The following is a 22,711-nucleotide window of genomic DNA, read 5'->3' as shown; positions in this document are numbered from 1 at the left end:
TTTATTTTCCAAAGGGTTGCGAGGGCATGATTGTTTGAACTTTTGCCACTATGTTCTCAAACTGTCCTAAAAAGGATGATCGAAAGAGACCTGGGCCCTCACAACGTTAAGGAAAAGGATGGTCAGTTACCCATTGAAGCAGTATTTTACAGTGACGCTTTGAAATGGGTAATATTACGTGGAAAGAAACATAGGCCAGAGTGCAGACGGTATTCTTTCATTCAGGAATCCTGACGTTAACATCTTTACTCCAAGGATTTTGAAGGTAAACGGAGGTCAACTGTTCTGGTAGGGACAAAGGCATTTCTTAGACTCTTCAACACACCAGATGGGGCTGGTACTGCCAGCAGTCCTGTTCACTGTGTAGTCCTACTGCCACCTCCTCTCCCGTCTGCACTGTTGGGACAACTATACCCATAGGCATCCCCCCCACGTGACCATCTTTTTACCTTTTGGTCCTGCCAATGATGGCACTCGAACAAATGGCATGGCCAAGGAAAGCTTAAAAGAAGGCAGATCCTAGACAATACCTTCATTTAGTTAAGTTTTTGACACTAACAAGATCTTCAAGTGGTATCAAAACAAGCTCGTGATGGTCCACATCCACTTAATGGTGGCCTATGACAATCTCATCTGATGTTTGTTGCTTCCATGGACACCCCCAAATGCTCAGAATTTTAATGGCTAACTTCACTTATTTGGTAAATAAAGAGGTTCTGCCTCAACCCAGTACCTCCCTGTACTTGTCCAGAGCCTTATGACTGTCCTACCAAAAATTTTTGAGTGATAAAACATACTGTGTCAGCGTGATTTCTAGGTTATAGGGTTTATCTCTGTAAAGCCCAGGTCATGGGCTTAAATCAGTGCATTTGGCACGAAGGAAAAAAACCAATAAAAGAGAAGAAATCAGGGGCGCCTGGGTGGCACAGCGGTTAAGCGTCTGCCTTCGGCTCAGGGCATGATCCCGGCGTCATGGGTTCGAGCCCCACATCAGGCTCTTCCGCTATGAGCCTGCTTCTTCCTCTCCCACTCCCCCTGTTTGTGTTCCCTCTCTCGCTGGCTGTCTCTATCTCTGTCGAATAAATAAATAAAATCTTTAAAAAAAAAAAAAGAGAGAAGAAATCATAACCTTATTCTTAGCCATAGTTTATATTATTAACCAGGTCCATTTAGAAAATAAGCTTCTTTGGTCATACAGTATATGTGATGAGAAAGCAAGAGTGTTTATGTGCAAATTTATCCTAATACAAAAAGATTAAATCCCTAATGAGGATTAACTAGGAACATCACTTTCATAAAGGTCGCACATGTGCTCCTACAGCTTGTGCCAAGTACAAAAAACCCAGGATTAAACTGGGAAGGGAGGAGTTTTTAAATATTTACTAACTACATTTCCAATATATCATTAATAGCTGACCATACAGGTCCTTTAAGAAAAAAGGGCTACTGGTACTGATACTAGTTTCAAGGGCGGTGTCAGATTTTCAAGGAAAAGACGAATCATACTAATTACAAACTAATCTTCTAATTATTGAAAAGGAGACCAACCTGCCTCTGTATCTAACACATATTAGGCACATGCCAGGCAAAACAAGACAAGAGAGGTGTGTGGGTTTGTATGAAAATACCTTATGAACTCTGAGATACGTCAGATGATTAATGCTGTGCAATATAAGGACTCTTAGATGATAAAAACCAAGTATTCTAGGTCTATGTAGAAAAGCATATGGAGAGTAAGTCCAACTTGTAAGGCAGGCAGACTAAGAAAATAACACTCTCTTACGTTCACCTCAAGTGCTTGTGGGATCATTTGAGGTACATCTTAACTTTCTGTACTCCTTTAAGGATAGTTCTGCAAAGTTTACTTTGAGCCTTTACTAGTGGCTGATGTAGAAGAAAACAAGAATGAAGCGAGGAGAGAAAAACGAGTGCTGATATTAACAAACTCTACAATTGAAAAAAGACAGGTGCCTCAACTTTCCAAAACCATTGTGGAAAGACTTCCACCGAAAGATCAGACACAACAGCCCACAACGGGTCTCCAAGTGTCTTTTCACAGCCCTGTTTCTGCTTTTCAGTTTTTGAGCCATGACCACCCCTCCCCTCAACAGGAACCAGGGGAGTCTCCTCCACGGTGTATGCATAACCTATGCATAACCAAGCTCAGGTCATCTTAAATCCAAACACCAAAAGGAAGTAGAAGATGCGTACAAGCTTGTTACTGATCTGTAGGCGGCACAAGAGGACGATGGCAATTCTTTAAAAAGGAAGGTTATATTACATTTTAAAATAAATATTAAAAACATTTTTGAAGTCAACTTTAAATCCTCAACTTTACTGAGGACAAGAAGGAGTGCCATCTTTCTCTCTAAAATGACTAAATAAAATCTTCAAAAAAAAGGGGGCAGGGGACAGCTGGGTGGCTCAGTTGGTTAAACAGCTGTGACTGGCTCAAGTCATGACCCCAGGGTCCTGGGATTGAGTCCCACTTGGGGCTCCTTGCTCAGCGGGGAGCCTGCTTCTCCCTCTGCCTGCCTCTCCCCCTGCTTGTGCACGCACTGACAAAATCTTAAAAAAAAAAAAAAAAAAAAAAAAGAGTGCCACCCACACCAATAAATTATTTGGTTCTCAAAGTCATTGGTTAATACCACTACAGATAAATCAACCCATGGGTGGGAAAAATCTGTTCTCTGATGAATACAGTAAAAATACAGAAATAAGGAAAGAGGGCAGCATTTGCTCTGTCATCTTGTTTTTAAAAAACTCCATGAAGCTTCTTCCAAGCAAGTGTTTGGGGCTTAGGCACAAATTAGTTGTAAAGAACGTGAAGTTAAATCCAGACTTTGGAAGTTCACTGCAAAGTACTTCCTGTGCTGCACAGAGAGCTGAGAGTCAATACGGACCTCACCTCTGAGCAACTTAGATCAGCGCTCTGCCTCCATTCTGATGCATCGCCTCAAGGCCACTCACTGGTGACCTGACAGGCCTGAGGCTCAACTTCCCCGTCCAAAAAGGCTTGTTCAACAATTAACTAAGGAGTCTCACTGGCTGCTAAATGAAATGCTTTATATGGAATGGATGTGGGGTCTTTGGTTTTAAACAGATTCGACTGGAACCTGAAATGGACAAAGAAATGTGCATGATTAGTTTGATAGAATAAAAGGGAGAGGAGGGGCTGTTTGTTGGGCTCACTATATTTTGAAGTCTTGAAAATATTAAGGACAACACTGCAACTTTGTTTCCCAAAAAAGCTCCAAGAAAGGACTAATGAATCAGTTTACCATTAATTGCATTATAATATAAATCAATGTTCGGAAGTACTCTGAACCCAGTGGAATTTGGAATTCCACAGACGTTACTTTAAAATCAGACTGTAGCAAAGTGGGTTAAGGAATAGGACCCAGTCCGTTGTGAAGATCAAGCTAATTACCCGAATTTTTGCTACTGAGCGGCCAGCAGCTTTAAAAAGTATCTCATTTACTTTGAGCCTTATGCCCTTTGAGATGGGTATTATCAACAAAACATTAATGGGAAGAAAATTGCGGTCCAGAGAAGGGTCTTGAATCAGTAAGTGGCAGAGACTGGATCTGAACCAGGTCAGCTTGACTGACACCTTTATTACACTGTCTTTGACTAGAAAGCCCTCCAGACATAACTGGTTACCAAGAAGAAACTTCCTCTGTTTTCTCTTAGCCTCAATGTACAGATTTAGTTACCTTTTCACAGGTACCAACACAGTAACAATGTTCTGCACAAACAGAACTACCCTAATATATCAAATACACAGTGCACATTTAATATTACTGAATTTCATTTTTAAGATTGCTTTAAGGATGTTTTTAGAATTTGCTGAACATGCCTACAGATAAACGAAGATGACATGGTAAACTGTTGGAGAAGTCAACACCTTCCTACCATAGTTACTAGGACCTTTCTAAACCTAAAAACCTCCACTAGTTTTGTCGTTCATTTAATCAGCATTCTAAGATGCGTAAACAGCTTGATTCTCTTTTATAATCTTGTTTGCTTCTTTCATTGAGGTGTATCCATAACCTGTAACCTTGAATAGTTTTTTCTGCCTTCTGTTTAATGTGCATTTGCATATTACATGGGCCTTCTATAGGAATACTAAAATTCTATGAAAATGATACTGTTATATTTTTATTCCTATTTTTGAAAGTATAGAAACTTTTTCATACTTTGTTTTTACTCCTTTATTATAAACTAACCTTCTGCTTGAGAACATGAAGTGAATTCCATTCCATTTAAATTTATTTTCATTTCCCATAATACGTTTCCAAATTTACGTTCTAAGTTCTGTGTATTTATTCATCCACTTACTTTTGAGTGATGTCTTATGTAAGGCAAAGGACAAAACAGATTAAAGGGACTCAAAATACAAGAGAACTACTGGTTACCAGTTTATACTAGGAATTTTCTACCCAACCGCATTCTCTAGGACAATTATTCAGGTCTTTTAATTTTAAAACATTAATCTTTACGGGCGCCTGGGTAGCGCAGCCGTTAAGCGTCTGCCTTCAGCTCAGGGTGTGATCCCGGCGTTCTGGGATCGAGCCCCACATCAGGCTCCTCCGCTGGGAGCCTGCTTCTTCCTCTCCCACTCCCCCTGCTTGTGTTCCCTCTCTCGCTGGCTGTCTGTCAAATAAATAAATAAATCTTTAAAAAAGTAAATAAATAAAACATTAATCTTTAAAATTAACTTGCCCCACAATGGCTAGGAAAAAAACCCAAAAAACCTAGAACCTTTAATTCAAAGTTCAGGTTACCCAAGGTACCACTTAATTTTTCAATTCTCTATTGAAACTTGTATTTTTAGAAATTTTAGTCCTAAAAATATACTTTGATTTTTTAATAAATATTAGCCTTTTTAGACAGTATTTAAGATTTTAAATTAGTCAGTATAATCACGTTCATTAGAACTGTTTTATTTCTGGGGCACCTGGGTGGCTCAGCAGGTTAAGCGTCCGATTCTTGGTTTCAGGTCATGATCTCAGGGTTGTGAGATGGAGCTGTCCCCCCCCCACCCCCTGTTGCCATTGGGCTCTACGCTGGGCATGGAGCCTGTTTAAGATTCTCTCTCTCCCTCTGATCCTGCTGCTTATGTGGAAGCATGCGTGTGCTCTCTCTCCCTCTCAAAGAAAAAAACCACCAAAACCTGTTCTTATTCCTAGTCCCATATTTACAATGCAGATATATATTTCTTCATATTTCAGAAGGATTTACTCTATTTCTTCTCCCCTGCTTATTTTTATGTATATAAAAATCCTTGATGATTGTGGTTCTGTAATTAAAAAAAAATCTATGTAATAAATATTACATATCCACTAAAAATGGCATGAAAAGTTTACACTAATTATAAAGAAAGAAAACACCTCATAGTATTTGTACCTGTAAGGAAATAACACAACCATTGACAAAGGTCTTATCAAAACACCCTATTCCATTTTAAGGGGGTCAAGTCCCATTCCCACTCCCCAAGTCTTTAAAACCTTCTAAAGCATTCCAGTTACAGAACAAGACAAAGGCTTTGTGGACCAAAAGTTAAGATCTGTGTCGATTATTATCAGAAACACAAAGCCAGCGTAAAAGGGAGCGCTGTAACCCCTAGTCAGTAGGATGGTATGATCATTCACTAAAAAAGATAAAAGTGAGTTTACAATAAAGAGTGATTTAAGGTGCCAACATGTGCAGCACTGCAGGACAATCAGCAATGTGAATGGCCCAGAGAGCTTTCATTCTAAAACTGGCCTGGCTCCTTTCGCAAAGAGTCCTAGCAAATAGCTCATTCTTTGCACTTCGTGTTCCACAAACACTAACTATATTTTCTACTTACATTTACAATAGAGGCAAATAGATTCTCAGCATTTCTGAAACACCTGAAGAACCATGGAGAAAGGTCAAGGTCAATACAAGACAGCATTTTTAAAAGGGAGTTTACGTTCAAATAAGTTAGAGCCTCAAAAAAAGCCGCAATGCAAAGTCTGAGGGCTGTTTCACATAGCCATGTGATATCTGATGAACTTGAGATTTCCACGTACACTTATCATTAGAGTAAACCACGTTATTTGTGAGAATCGGTGGCTCTTTCTGCTGGTTTTCTTGGGGAAAGGATGATGCTAACATTTCTGGCTACTTTTCTTTCTTTAAACTTCCTTAGGATTTCTTTCAGTAGCATTGTGTTTTTCAGTTTCTTATGTGAATGCTTAGATTTAAATAACCTACTTTTTGGGGTGCCTCGCTGGCTCAGTCAGTGAAGCATCTGCCTTAGGCTCAGGTCATGATCTCAGAGTCCTGGGATCAAGCCCCACATCGGGCTCCCTGCTCAGCGGGGAGCCTGCTTCTCCCCCTCCGCCCTGCTCATATTCTCTCACCATCTGTCTCTGTACCTCTCTCTCTCAAATAAATAAAATCTTTAAAAATAACTAACCTACTTTTCTTCAAGCAAAGGCTCTAACTAGAAATTTAACAAATTCTTCTCATTTATCCTTAGTTTTTTTTTTTTTTCCCCAGAACTTTCAAATTATGTGCTGTACTACCCTAGGGAGGTTATAGAACCATCCAAAAATGCAGGAACATCATAAAGAAAAGCACAGAAAAATGATCTGACAGATTCTAGAACTTATTAAACAATCACGCACTGGGCATTTACTATTTTTATTTTTTTACATTGTATTTGGGTTATGAGTCACTTTTGGTGGTGTAACGTTTGTGGAAGCCTACTTCAAATTTCGTCCAGGGGGCTAGCTGGATTGAGCGGTTTGTCAGGCCCCAAGCGTGTAGTCATTGAGAAAAAGAAGAGTCCAATAACCCTGCATCATGGCAGTTCTATACTGACTGGCACCGGCATACACCCCAGCCCAGTGACGTCAAATGGCTGCCTTAGAACTCTGCAAGTCAAGAGTAAGCAGTTATAAACAGATTTAACCGATAAACATTAGATCGGACTCATGATCTCATCTGGCAGCCTTGCATATTTCCCATCCAAAAGTCCCAGCTGGGATCGCACTAATTGGGCCTCTTCAACCACATTGAGCAATAGGCGAAGAGAAATTTAGGGAGAAAATTTTAAAACTGATAAGAAACATATTGACATAGTGCCTGGTGAGGGGGAGCTGAAACAGGCCATCTGGATGCTTGTGTTGGTGAAAACTTTTGTTTAGTGGAAATAATTCACCTAACTCGCAAGCTGTGCAAATATTAAGATCAAAAGTCCTAACTTGCACAACCTGTCAGGAAAACCTGTGATACAGGAAACAGAGACTGTTGTCCAGACTTCTGTCAAACCAAAGCCAGAATGTCTTTGTGCGGGCACTGCCGATCTTGACTGCCCTGCTGTCCGTCCCTCTGTACTCAAAGAGTTTGTACCAGTAGTTTATGGCCACATCTTTTCACTAAGAAAGTATACTCGGGGTAGAGGTTCACAGCTAGAACATCTGCAAGTGATTTTGCTTGGTGATTTCCTTTTAACACCTTTGGAAGTGAATAACACCCCTATCTGTGATGAGGAACCTGGTATAGAACTAAGGAATTAATTATACCATACTGTTTAGTAATTTGATATTTGGGAGAGCTCAGGCCACTCAACAAAACTGAAATTATGCACAAGGCTGGAATCATTGTGATATAAATAACCATAGTGTTTACTTTAATGCCAGGAATTTATGGGGACGGAAAAGCCAAAGTTTCCCTGATTAGATCAGCTATTTTTAACACGTGAGCTATGAAGCACCTTTTCAACATGCTTTCTTACAAATTGAAAATTCTCCTAAAAATTCTTTATCATACATGCTACTGAACTGATAAATTTCCTCAATCATAAAGAATTTAATAGACATGTCCTCAATTTCTCTTCATTTTCCACTTCTTAAGGCTTCTTTGCATTCGAAGTCTGCAGGATGGCCACATTTTCCTCTTCAAAACCAAACTGCCTTTCAATCTCTATTCCAAAGTCTTTTTAGACCTTGAGGATATACCTTCCCTTCATGTCTTGCATGTTGCACATAAAATATAAAGCCTAAGTCTTACCTTATTAAATGAATCACCCAATGGTTGGCTTTCCCCCACCCTTACTTTATCAGGTAAACTAAACAATTTAATGGTAACACAGTTCTATTAATTAGAATTGCCATCAAAAAAATGTTACTAATCCTCGTTAAAAGAAACATTTTAAGTCATGTGAGAGTCCAAAAGAACCCATATCTATTGCAATCCGTCAAAAAGTATCAAGGACCCAATGATCACTTCATACCTACTAGGATGATCATAATTAAAAAAAACAAGTATTGGTGAGGATATGGAGAATTTGGAACCCTATATACATTATTGGTGGGAGTGTAAAAGGGTGCAGCTACTATGGAAAGGTTTGGAAGTTCCTCGAAAAGCTAAAGATAAAATTACCGCATGACTCAGCAATCCCACTCCTAGGTATATACCTAAAGCAACTGAAAACAGGGACTTTTTCATTCACAAGAGCAAAAAGGTGGAAATAACCCTAGTGTCCATCAACAGATGAACGGACAAACAAAAGGTGGGAGATCCATATAATGGAATTATCAGACAAAAAAGGAATGATGTTCTGATACATGCTACAACATGGACAGATCTTGAAAACATCCCACCAAGGAAAGAAGTCAGATACAAAATGACAAATATTTCCGTATCCAGAATAGGTGAATCAATAGATTGGAAATAGATTAGAGGTTACCAGAGGCTAAAATAAAGGAGAAATTGGAAGTACTGATTAATGGTTACTGAGTTTGTTCGGGATGATGAAAAACTTTTGGAAATACAGTGGTGAAGGTTGCACAACAACATGGTGAATGTAATTCATGCCAATGAATTGTGCACTTAATCATTAAAATGGCAATTTTAAAAATATATCATTTAAAAAATAAGATACCAAAAACCACTGAATTGCACACTTTAAATGGGTTATATGGTACGTGAGTTGCAACTCAAACTTTTAAAAAGAATCCAACAGACTAGGGGGTGCAATAATTACAGATCATTTACATCAAATAGTGTAATATGAGAGTAAAGCCAATTACTGTGCTCACCCGATGTTTAGTTGTGAAGGCAGCTTACAGCGATGTACATTGTTTGATTACATCAGACTTCTCTAATTCTGATATAATAATTTACAATAGAGTCAATGATAAAACCTAGCCCAGTAACAACTATTTAAAATTAGGCGAAGAGGGATCACAAAATGCACATGTACTCCAGAGCCCACACCCAACCTTTCCAAGTACAGCTGACACTTGAACAACATGGGTTTGAACTACTGGGCCAACTTACGTGCAGATTTGTTTTTATAAATACGGTACAGTACTGTAAATGTATTTTCTCTTGCGATTTTAATATTTGTTTTCTCTAGCTTACTTAATTGTAAAAATACAACATACTATCTATCTATATCTATCTATCTATATCACATAAAATATGTGTTGACTATGTTATCAATAAAGCTTCTGGTCCATAGTAGGCTATTAAGTTTTGGGGGAATCAAAAAGTCTGTGTGTGTGTGTTTGTGTGTTTTGTTGTTTTGCTTTTACTCAGGAAGTGGTTAGCACCCTTGATCCTTGTGACGTTCAAGGGTCAACTGTACTTTAGACGAATGATTCCCAAACACCAGTGTAGGACAATGCCCGCTATGGAAACTTACACAAGCAAGGACAACGACAAGCCTGTTGATCTGAAGTATTAACTACAAATCGCTTTTATTAAACCAAGATTTTAACTAGCCACCAGTGGCAATATTGGGGTCTTCACAGTTAATAGGAAGCCAGGGATGGCTTATTCTCACTTCTGCTCAGGGTCTTTACCCTTATACCTACTCTATTTCCTGTGTTTCTTTTCAAAATTTCCACAAATTTATACTAAACCAGGCTAACTCTCAATATCACTCACCATATTTGATTTACATTCCAAAATTATAAACAAATCCTAAAAATAATTGGATACTTTGGATTATTAACACCCCCTTCCATACGCGTGGAAAATAGGAAGCTAGCTGCCAGTATGGAAATTACAAATGTGTATGAAGGGTGAAGGACAGGTCAGATATTTTGTTGTCAGGTTAAAGAATGGATGGAGTTTCTAATCCTGTGGATTAATGAGACCATAGATAACCTGAAGGGAAGTCTGGGTTTGGGTTATTTTTAGCTTAATTTGGGAGCTTTTGCTGTACAAACAAAATATATTATATTTACTTTAGAAGATTTGAGTAATCTCCTGATAAAAGTTCAATGTTACCACTTAATTCAATCTGAGCATGTTTTTCCATAAAATTATCAAACTGATGCATAATCCAAAAATGGAAGAAAATAAGATTTAAAAAAAGATCAGTCATTTGGGAAAAGACTAATTATTAATACTAATAACTGAACCAGACAGTAACCAAGACCAAGAAATAACAAGAGGCACGAAGAAGTGGTTCATGACACTGACCTATTCTATATGGAGGTACTTACTGGACTGAGGTTTTAGTTTCTCAAGAGTGGAATAAAACAAAACATTACAACATGGAACTTTCCCCCAAAGGAATGTGAGGAAAAGCTTTTAAAAAGAAGCCTGAACAAATGACATGAGAGGAGAAAATTTTGTAATGCCTGTGAGCATCGTATGTTTTTAATTCACCAATTAGAAAGATGACCCTGAAGAGAGCGTAACACGTTGGGTCATAGAGAGAAAATCTGTCAGCTTCAAGATTAAGTACATTACCCTGAACGGGCCCATTTTCTCTGTAGAGAAAAGAAATCCTGCTCCATTGTCACATATGCCAGACTTTATCATGGCCATTCATCCTGGACGATATGAATTAAATAGTCTGTCACTGCCACCAGGAAAAATGCAGCAACATTCCATGGACCAAGCAAGCAGCAAGATGTTGTAAAAGGAGACAGGACTAAGATGCAAAAGGCTGACTTCTAGTTGTAGCTTTAAACCTATGCTTCCTGACTGAGCCATCCATCCTTTCAAGGTCTCCATTCCCAGAATAGGGTGGTTTCTAAAGTTACAAGGCCTTCTAATACCTTATATATAAAAGTTAAAAATGTCAAGGAAAAAAAAAAATCAACCATGAGCTCAATAAATGCTCTGCACTCACGAGTCAGCCTCTGAGCAGAAGAAAGCTCAGGTTCAGTAACTCACAAACATTAAGGGTTACCCTGGGATCCACAGAACAGAATTTGAACAGTTTCGCTTGGAGTTCTTCCCAAGTTATTAGTACATGAGCAACAAAAGAACATTAATGAATAAGGGAGAAGATGCTGCTAAAGGAAAGCTTACTGCCAGTGAGAAAGAGGAAGAGCCGAACCTAAAACCAGATGTCAGGACACAAAGCACAATAATATGGGGCCAGCCGGCCTAGGGATGGACTTAAACACCTCTACCACTATGGTACAGGTGGGCTCCAAACCTGACTGCTGGTACGGATATAACCCTCGGGCACCAAGAAAAAGTGAAATTGTTCGCTGTACCCCTGCTTACTGAGGCAAGGAAACACTGTTTACGACTGTGACCATTTAAGCAGTTTAAAAACAAACTTCTATAAAACAAAAACACAGGGGCGCCTGCGTGGCTCAGTCGGTTAAGCGTCTGCCTTCAGCTCAGGTCATGATCCTGGAATCCCAGGATCGACTCCTGCATAGGGCTCCCAGCTCAGCAGGGAGTGTGCTTCTCCCTCTGACCAGCACCCCCCATCCCCACCTCGTGCTCTCTTTAGCTCTCAAATAAAATCTTAAAAATCTTAAAAAAATAAAAAATAAAACAAAAGCCCATCAGGGAAAGTTGCCTTCGCCAGATAAAAGCCTAGTGTTCCTCAGATAGTCAAGGCAGGCCACAGAGAGCCCATTCTGTAAACAAGCTTCAACTGCTGTTACTTCCTTTAGAAGAACAATGAAAAAGAGCATGGTGAAAACTTCACCTAACATAACTTTGAAGGACCTGGAACAGTTCTGCAGCTAGAAACACGCAATCTGGTAAGAATGAAAGAAAACCACTATCTAAATAGAAGCCTAGTTTTATTGAGAGGCTTAAAATTTGGTTATACTGAGAAAATTCTGGCCCTACCTATGTAATGATAAAATCAAAACAATTTCTATATCAAAATAGTGAATCAGACACTGTGCTTCAGTGTGTACCATTAGTACACACTAAATAATTGATTTATATTACATTTTGTTCTGTAGAAGACAAACAGTTTTTCTGACCAGGAGGTTATTTACCCAAATCCAGGAAAATCCCGAGCTCTTCGGAACTCCCGGATTCCAAAGTCATTCATGAAAAACCAACACTAAGAAGCAAACCATTTCTTCTAAGAGTGTGTACATTTTTTTTCAAAGCCTAAAAACCTTTCAAGATCGTGTCCCAATGACACCATCATGTTGAGTAAACGGACCCCTCTGGAGGCCCTTCCCCTTGGGCCTCCAAGTCTCCAGGCTACCAGGTCTCTCCTACAGCCCTCCTCAGCACCGTCTGCCTTAGCGTCCAGGGGCTCAAAAGGGGCGGCCGGGAGGGGCACCTGTAGGTTCCATAGCAACATAAGGGCCTACACCTCGACACTCAGATCGCAACCAGTCAAGTGGCCACTTGCCCTTTAAGAAGCGCCCTAACCCTTTTTGGCTGCTTTCATCAACCCTTATTCATGGCCACTTAGGCCGACTGCCTGGAGCAGGATGGAGCCAGGCTTTTCACTAGGACTCTTCACCTCAGGATCAGCCCTCTGCATCTGGAACGCAAATTCTGCTTCCTTTCACCTTCTGGCAGCTTGGTTCCCCTTAAATTGTTTCGGTCTTCAGCATACTAAAGGGGAAAAATACTTTCTAAAATGAAGCTGGCAGGGGTGCCTGGGTGGCTCAGTCGTTAATCGTCTGCCTTCGGCTCAGGGCGTGATCCCGGCGTTCCGGGATCGAGCCCCACATCAGGCTCCTCCGCTATGAGCCTGCTTCTTCCTCTCCCACTCCCCCTGCTTGTGTTCCCTCTCTCGCTGGCTGTCTCTCTCTCTCTGTCAAATGAATAAATAAAATCTTAAAAAATAAAAAAATAAAATAAAACGAAGCTGGCAAAAGCTTCAAAACATACGGCACACAAGATGCCTACAAACCAAATACAGGTATCTCCACTCAATTACAGCTGACAGCCATTTATTATTACACAATGCAGAATGTCTTTGGGGACAACAGTGAGAATAAAGACTATAACCTTAAAAAAGAAAAAAAAGAAAGAAAAAGACAAAGAAAAAACACAAACCTACATACCTAAAATGGAAGCCTCATGAGATGAGGAAAGCCAAGTTTTGATCTACTCTTGGGTTAGGCTTAACCTTTGAGAGTAAAACGATGGCCAAACTAAGCTGCACATTACCATGGGGAGTGACTGGGCTAAATGCGAATGAGACATTGTCAGGTATTTTGAGCATTACAGCAAAGGCTGGAGAAGAGCAAAGCATTATCCAGTAGTTTGTACCTGCGACCACGATTCAAGGAAAAATCTCTTTAGATGGCTAATAAAATGGATGAATCCCTCTCTATCAGAATGAGCAGTCATATTCCCCCCATGTGATTTCCTGTCCAAAGAAGTTCTATTGCCTCCCACCACCTCGCAAGGAAACACCCATGATTACATCATTACTACTTACATTTAAGGCATTCTTTGCAGCTTCTGCTTCTGAGCGACTGTCAAAACTGACAAAACCTACGGGCTGAGGAAAGAAAAAAATATGAAGAAAAAACAAATCAGGAGGTATCTATTTTTCTGGGTCAAAGGTGATGTCAAACCGAAGAGCTAAGATAAAGGAATGACCACAGGCAATGGGTAGAAATAAGAAAGCCAGTTCAAAAGAATCATGACGCAGTGGCTTAGCCAAATTTCTAACATGAATCAAAGGGGATTGTGAGGGTGGTTCTTCAAGGGCACAGCTGGGGATTGAGAGAATCATAAAAAAAAAAAAAAAAAAAAATCTAGAAGGGGTTGGAAGGTGAGCAGCAGTGAACAAGAGAATAGAGGAAAACTTGGGTCAAGAGGCTCTACTTTCCTAAATCAAATTCACTGTACCTCAGTTTCTTCATCTTTTAAAATGGAAAGAGAACCGAATCACCTTTTGGTACACTGTAAGTGCAAGGAATACAATGACACAATGATAAAAGCCCTGTACTCTCACTTAATGATCAAAATTATAAAATGAACATTTCCATCTCAAATCCCAAGGGACAACTTTAAAAAGTCTTGTGTTTAACTAGGTGTGTAAACCAAATTGTTCCAACTAAACAGAGAGGGGTGATAATCCCTTGGGACTCAATCTTTTAATCCAGAAAGATGCTTGCAACATAGTTTATTCCTGACGAATCAGAGAATACCTTACTGAGAGATGAAAAGCAACTGAGAGGTGAGCATGCTGGGTATTCAGCATTTTCGGAGCGGTTGGGGCGGGGGGGGGGGCGGGGGGGGGAGGAGAGTATACAGCCAAAAATTTCAAGAAGCCTGTGGAAACTATAAGGGTCATTGATTACCACCACTCTCCATTCTGCACCTTCTGTGCTCTACCCTAGACCTGGGACTCTGCCTGTGGTTATTAGAAGGCTGAAATACAGCATGAGTCTTCACCAACAAATACACTAATTGAGAAAGTTTGCCTGTTTAACCTTACTTTTTTAAAAAAGGAAGAATTGGGAATAAAAGTGGGTTTGGATGATTTCTCTAGAATAATCAGACCAATCCCGATATAACCATGCTGAATGCACGATGTTTGCCGTTTGCCCTCCTCAGGGATAGTCTCAAGACATTCTAGCTGGAGACAATAGAATTGTGAATCATTTTCCTGTGCTAACTCCTAACCAATCTCACACTTAATTTCAAATCAACAGCAAAAATTCAATCCTAATGAGAATTATAAAGGAGAATGCTGAGACCCAGTAACATTCTTAAAGAAAGTCAATTCAAATTTATTGTGGAAGTGATCATTTATATGCAAGTTTGAAAGTCTTACCTGCTTAGATGTGAGCTTTATAAGAGAACCCTCGTAGCCCTGAAAATTAAGAACCAAATTTAGATGGAAAAAAAAACTACTAGGGAAAAAAAGCAATTGTAATGGCATCTTGCTCAAGTAAAAATAAGTCCATTAGGACTACCGGCTAACTCTTCTTACCAATGCCTCAAGTTAACTGAGAAAGCAGATTTTACAGATGCATGCACGTATGTGCCAATGCGTCCGTACTTCAGGCCTAAAACAAATCACACCTTGAAATGTAGGCATGTGTATCTAGGTTTGTTTTCCTTATTTTATTTTTTTCCCATGAAATCGTACAATGGTTGGAAAATAGGTTCCTCTGTCAACAGGTCTTTCTCATTTTACAGAGCTAGGACAGTGAAGGGGAGTAAATTTAGTAAGATAGGAAGGTAAGTATGTGAGGACTTGGTCACGTGTTTTGCTACAAAGTAACATTAAAACATCAAGAACGTCCTACGTAGAACTTATTACTCGAAATTTCAAAACTGCCAGGAAAAGTTACACAGGGAGTGATACTAAATTCTGTTATTTTGCTTACTTAGTGAAGCAGAGAGTTTTCACGTTGGCATTCGGATTGGGACATACAAAAACTCCCGGCTGGGTTCTTACTCCAGCCCACCCTCAAGGGGGATAGAAACCCTCCCTTTTCACTCCCTCCCAGTACCCCTCCTGGCCCCTCAGGATAAGGATAACAAAGTGTGTTTATTTCTGAAAATAATCAATGGCTGGTGGCTGCACTGATGGATGACACGAGGGGAAAAACACCACTTGACATGATTGACCACTGCACAGATCAGTGCCAAGACAGATTTGCAGACTAGGGTCAGCCTCCAGGGACTTTTAATTAAAAGAGGGTTGTTAGGAATGTACCGGGGTCCTGACTCTCGCGTTGGGGTTTCTGGGCAGGATGTTGGGATTGATTCATCCTCCTATCTTCCCAGCAGAGAACTATGTTACCAATTAGCTACTGTAAACATTTTACCTCAAAGACCTTGAGCTCTTCTGGCCAGAGAGGTCATGATTCACAGCCCTGCCTCTTCCTTTTTCAAGGTGCTCTCTCTCTCTCTCTCTGAAAAACCTGGAGGTTTAAATACCCTGAAGGCCTCAGAGGCAAAGGACAAATGGATATTTCACTCAAGTACACCACCACTGGTGGCAATATATTGTGCTCTCTAGACACGAACAGAAAAGCAGTACCACAGACTAGTTCAGAACATGGATGGCAGAGTCAGATTGCTGGGGTTTGAATCCTAGCCCTGCCATTTATTACGTGTGAACTTCAGCAAAATTTATTCAGTTGCTCTAAGCCTCATTTCCCTCATTTAAAAAATGGAGACCAACACGCTTTAAAGGGTACTGATAAAAATTAAGTGGAATAATTCATGAGGGGCTTGCTGGCTAAATCTCTCTACATACATACAAAAACATCACAGTATTTTGTCCATTAAAAAGATCAACTCACTTAAAAAGTCCTTATCTTATATGAAAGGGACAAATAGTAAAAATGGCAACCCTGCAGAAGATACTCAGGAAATTCTATGACGCTGACACTCCCCTCACCCCCAACATCTTCTTTCTTTCCCACTTCCTCTCAGCTGACCTCATGTCTAACCCTTCTGTTTCCCTCTGTACTGTCATCATTGTTACAGCAAGGGGACGGCTGTTAGAACACACTCAGACCTATTATTACATGGTGCCTTCCTGGCACATAAGCTAGACTCTTAGCTTTGCTGGCTTTTAACTGGCTGCCCCTTCCACTTTCTTTCTTCCTTTCCTACCCAGCTGTTTTCAGCTGTCACATCTTACTCTCTCCCTCTCCTTGAAAGGCTAGATCCTGTCCCTCAAACTGTCTTGCCTCTGTGGCTCGGGTCCTGCTTCAACAGGATGGATCTTTAATCATTAATCAAGATGGTCTGCCACCTAATTGTAAGTGTGCCCCTGGCCAGGCATTGCTTCTACCATGTTCTCAGGGACCAGACACAAGCCCTGAATTTAGCATGCCTTCCAGGTGTTCTCCTTGGGGGCCTAGGCCTCCAGCCCCAAATCCCCCCAGTACCAGTTTTCTCTTATCCTCTACAGGTTAGCCTTCAAGGTTTCTCCTTGGCAGCGTGGCTATTTCAGCTTTAGTCCAATTTCCTGTTAAGTAATGGTGGTTAGGTTTTTAGTCTAGTTCACGGAAATGTAATTAACTTACTATGTACCCAAAGAATCGTATTAACAATATTTCAACTAATAAGAAACCTTGCAGAAATAGGCCTTGACTTATGTTATTTCACTGGAAATATAAATAACAGTAATTAATAGTATTTTTAGTGAGCTGTACTCAGAAGAATACTCCCAACTGGCAAATGATAAACAGGGAGGACACTAAACCGTTCTAAACAGAACCAGACGCATATCCCCATTATTAGTAAGAAAAGAGACTTTTCTAGATTAGCTGTTGGGGAGGACAAAAGGGAATTTCAGTCTTTCCTGAGACCAAATACTAGAACTGAGTTGTTAAGTCTCCTTTCCTAACTATCCTTAAAAAAAAAAAAAGAAAGAAAGAAAAGTCACTTTATAAGATGTTATAAGATGCCTTCTCAAACATATCATTTCTTCCTGCAAAAAGCCCCCATGAGGCTTATTTATGCACACACTTTTTATCTCCTTTTATAATTTCTGAAAAAGAAAAGGTACCTTAAATGGTCTGAAAAGCAGATAGAGCTCCCGAGGTTTGATATCCAGAGGAAGACCACTGACAAATAGGGTCCGGACCTGGAAAATAAATGAGAAGTGGTCATGAGACTGTACAATCTGGACAACAGCTCTCCCTTGTAATCTCAAAAATACATGTCTTTATGTATTTCACAAAGCCTACCTAATTCGTGTTCTTTCCGTAACCCGATGAACACTCTCATGTTAAGACACTATTAGACCAGCTCTTGGATATTTCTACGGGATTACTCAGAGTGAATTACCTCTAGCTGATTTAAATTTACAAACTGATTTCTCCCTTCCCACTTAGCCAATACCTGGTTCTGACACTATGAAGGGAAGAGAAGGCCTACATAGTTAAAATATCAGCTTAAGAGAAAAAGTCACGAGAACAGTAAATCTACCACTTCTCTGCTCTAAATCAAATGAACACAGAACATGGTTCAAAATAAAATCAGAACAATTTTCGCTTTTTCCTGCTTGTTTTGTCCTTGCCTCCCTCATTGGCATTAATAATTACAGTAATTTTTTAAAGTATTTTAAGTAATCTCTATACCCAACGTGGGGCTTAAATTTACAACCCTGAGATCAAGAGTCACATGCTCTACTGAGCCAGCCAGGCACCCTGATAATTTTAATACATGTAAAAAAAAAAAAAAAAAAAAAGTATTCCTAACACACCCAAATAGCAGCCAAAATGTACTTCATCTGCTCCGTTCCAAAAACAGCAGGAAGACCTCACTGACCTATACCCATAAGGCCTAAGATACAAATTATGGGATTAGTGTCTACTAAAATAGAGAACACAGATGACATACTTCCATTTGGGAGGATCAGAGAAAACATGTTAGCATTTGATTGGGAACTTAAAGGATAGGTAAAATTCCACCACATGGATCTAGAAGGTGAGGGGAAATGGAAAAAACTCAGAGGCACAGAAAAGCATTAACCAAGGCAGTGAAGGAGGCAATAGCACGGTGGATTCTGGGAGAAGGGGAAGCCAAAACCGAACAAGCAGCTGAGGATCCGACCACAGGAGACATCGCAAGTCACTGGCTCAGAGATCTGGTCTTCATTCAAGAGGCAAGGAGAAATCACTGAATTATCACCACCATGTTTTCTTTCTACTTATTTTAGTTTTGTGTGCCTTCAGTCAAGTTTTATAACCTCCCCCCAAACTTTGTAATATAATGGACACACAACATTGTGTAAGTTTAAGATGTATGATGTAGTGATTCACTACGTTACATATTGCAAAATGATTACCACATAGTGTCAGCTACTGCCTTCGCTGTGTCTCATAATTAACCACTTTTTTGTGGTGAGAACATTTAAGATCTACTCTCAGTGACTTCTGAGTATATATAATACAGTATTGTTACCTATAACCACACCGCTGTGCATTAGATCCCCATAACTTACTCAACTTCTAACTGGAAATTTGTGATCTTTGACCAACATCTCCTTTCCTCCACCCTGGTCCCCTGGTAACCACCATTCTACTCTGTTTCTAGGAGTTTGACTTCACCCCCACATTTTCTATTCCTCTTCTCTTCTCTGGCTGATATAACATGATTGAGTTCCTCATTAGATATCATGTTGCTACTTAAAGAAAAACTCTCAATTGTTAACCGTCTATAAATCCAGAGTTTTCCTCAGTGTGAAAAGGGAGACCTTCTAGAACCCTAATGCTTTCCATTGATTCTGGTTGTGAAGAAGCACAAATCAGCACGCAAGGCCCTTTTACTGATGCAGCATACAGTAAAAGGTCATGCCACTTTGCCTGTAGGTGTATAATCAACATTATGATGATGTAAACAGCCTCAGAATCACGAAGGCCTTATTTTATTGTTATCCATAGTTTAGATAGCTTTATTGTGCTAGAATTGATATATAGTTGACCTGTGAACACAGGTTTGAACTATGTGGGTCCATTTACAGGCAGATTTTCCCCCAATAAATACAGTATAGTACTGTAGATGTATTTTCTCTTCCTTATGATTTTCTTAATAACATTTCTCCAGCTTATTTTAAGAATATTGTATGTAATACATACAATATACAAAATATGCTTATCAAGTGTTTATGTTACAGGTCAGGCTTCCAGTCAACAGTAGGCTATTAGGAGTTAAGTATTAAGGGAGTCAAAAGTTGTATGTGCATTTTTGACTGTTCAGGGGATCAGTGCCTTCTAGCCCCCACATGGATCAAGGGTCAACTGTATAATATGCCGCACTTGTTTACAATTTGTTAAAGTTTTGACATACGTATAACCTGTGAAACCACCATGACAATCAAGATAATAAACCTATCTCCCACTTCCAAAAGCTTCCTGCCACCCTGGTTCTTCCGTCCGCATCCCCAGGCAATCACTGATCGGCCTTCTGCCATTATTAATTAGTATATATGTTCTTAAGGTTTATACAAATGGAGCCATAAAGTATGTATCCTTTTTGTCTGGCTTTTTGACTTTTGCATAACTTATTTTGAGATTCATCACTGTTGCATGTATTTTTTTTTTTAAGATTTTATTTATTTATTCGACAGAGATAGAGACAGCCAGCGAGAAAGGGAACACAAGCAGGGGGAGTGGGAGAGGAAGAAACAGGCTCACAGCAGAGGAGCCTGATGTGGGGCTCGATCCCATAACGCCGGGATCACGCCCTGAGCCGAAGGCAGACGCTTAACCGCTGTGCCACCTAGGCGCCCCTACTGTTGCATGTATTAATGGTCTATTCCTTTTTATTAATGAGTAGTCTTCTGTTGTACTGATACACCAGACTTTGTTTATCCATTCATTTGACGGGACATTCGGGTTATTTCTAGTTTTTGGCTTTTACAAATAAAATGGCTAGGAGCATTCATGTATCAATTTGCACAACTCTTTGTATGGATGTATGTTTTCTTTCTTCTTGGTTAAATACCTAGGAGTGGAAGGGCTGAATGATATGGTAGGTATATGCTGAACTTAAAAAAAAAACAACAACAAAAAAATAACTGCCCTTCAATTCCTTGTTTTCAGGCCCAGAACTCGATAAATGCTCTGTGTGCACTTAAAAACAAATGTGTATTCTGTTGCTCTTGGAGAGTATGTTTTTACAAATGTCCATTAGGTCACATTTGTTGTTGAATGTATCTTTTGCTTTCTCCCATCTCCCTCAGCTTTGCCAGTGATAAAGACTCTTTTTCCAGAGATTTTGTTTTACCAACGCCAAAGCCAAATTATGGACAAGTGCCAAAGACATAGCTGATGAAGGAATCCTGCTATCCAGTGTGCCCTCCCTGCCATCCACAACTCTCTTCCCACAGTACAAAAAAGTAAACACCACCCGTCCTTGGCCGCTCTAACCAGGACAACCTGAGTAGAGAGGGAATCCCAGCTCCCATTCATTCAGATTTTGCTGAGTACCCAATATTTCTGACACTATGCCAGGTGCTGACTGGATTACAGAGATTTCCCAGGAAATAATGCAATAAGCAGATCCTATGGTTTAAGCCCTGGGAAGCTTAGCTATGTAACAGGTATCAATTAAAATCAGAGAGTTAACTTAGAAAACAAAATACCATTTATAGTATTGTGCTAAAGAAAAAAAACTCCACAAACTTGCAAGTCAAACAATTTACCAACAAAATATAATAGAACCCTGGGGGGTTATCAACAAAATATTACTTGATATAAATTAAGGTTCATACACATCAATAAAATGTATTACGCAACCAATAAAAATCATGTTCAAGAAAAAAATTCTATTCAAGGAAAAAGTTCGGTTTTATTCTGTAAAACACCAACACACACATGTGTTGAGAGGGCTAACACACCTTTGCAGGACATAGACACCAAAATGGTTATATTTATATGATTTACCCCGAGTGGCGAAGTGATTTTAATGTTCATTTGCTTATTTGGTTTTTTTCTATAATACGCATATATTACTTTATTTTGTTAGATTGAGAACTGCCTATTTTTTTTATTGTTTTCTTTAGGAAACTATAAGCAATATCAATATTTACTTCAATAAAAACTTTAAAGTTTATGGAGGAAACTTTTAATGTAAATATTTTCAGAATTAGAAGGGATTCTTATTTTAGTATATCAAATTATTATACATGAAAAAAATGGAATTCCCATTAGCCCTAAGTTTGCCACTCACCCACAATGACAAGAGGCTCAAAGCAACTGTTTTGTCCATCAAACTGGAGCCAACTAAAATGTCTGGCATTTTATTTACAGGGACATGAGTTACACTTTCCATAATCTAATGAAATCGCACAGTCTCAAAAACCTCCCAGGATCTCTCATCTCTCAACGAAGAGATAGTCTCTCCTCTCACAGAGCAAACTGACGAGGAGAAATAATTTTTAAATATTTATGTATTTATGAATACAACTAAAGGTCACTTAAATCCAAGTGATTGGAATCTATGAGCTTTGAATCCTTTCTAGACTTCCTCAGACTAGGAAATTCCATTAAGTTAAAAAAAAAAAAAAAATCATGGCGGCTCCTGGGTGGCTCAGTAGTTAAGTATCTGCCTTCGGCTCAGGGCATGATCCCATAGTCCTGGTATCGAGCCCCGCATCAGGCTCCCTGCTCCACTGGGAAGCCTGCTTCTCCCTCTCCCACTCCCCCTGCTTGTGTTCCCCCTCTCTCGCTGTCTCTGTCAAAAAAATAAATAAAATCTTTAAAAAAAAATCATGGATAATATATGGAAAAAAACCCTCTTCCTGAATATCTAATTCATGCTTTTCTATAGTGACTGGGACCTAGACCTCGGGGACATTTGAAAACAGCTTAGTTTCCCCACTTTTCTCACCGCCACACTTTTTATCTTAGCCATTAAACGGAGAAACACTTGTGGGTTTTGTCTTTGCTGTGTCTGTGGAAATCACGAAGGTAAAACGGGATTCTTGCTTGCAGTGAGGTTTGTCAGTGAAGGAGACAGGACGTAAAGGACCTTCTACGTTAACAGAAAGCTTAGTGCGTTCACA

General features: G+C 39.6%; 1 protein-coding gene across 12 annotated transcripts in view; it reads right to left on the bottom strand.

Annotated features, from left to right (window-relative positions):
* The window catches only part of RBPMS (RNA binding protein, mRNA processing factor), a 183,035-nt gene that overhangs the window by 92,497 nt on the left and 67,827 nt on the right, over positions 1–22,711 (bottom strand). For 11 of the 12 annotated variants that reach the window (XM_087856409.1, XM_087856408.1, XM_087856403.1 and 8 more), the window contains 3 exons: positions 17,708–17,785; positions 15,008–15,046; positions 13,661–13,723 (listed from right to left, as the gene is read on the bottom strand). In XM_087856409.1, coding sequence (XP_087712535.1) covers positions 13,661–13,723; positions 15,008–15,046; positions 17,708–17,785 — 180 coding nt within the window. The other variant, XM_087856406.1, reaches the window with a different exon arrangement.

Source organism: Ursus americanus, chromosome 27, assembly GCF_024610735.1.
Source record: "Ursus americanus isolate L20-20 chromosome 27, mUrsAme1.1.p, whole genome shotgun sequence".
In the NCBI taxonomy this organism is placed as follows: Eukaryota; Metazoa; Chordata; class Mammalia; order Carnivora; family Ursidae; genus Ursus; species Ursus americanus.
This window is presented reverse-complemented; position numbering and strand designations above follow the sequence as displayed.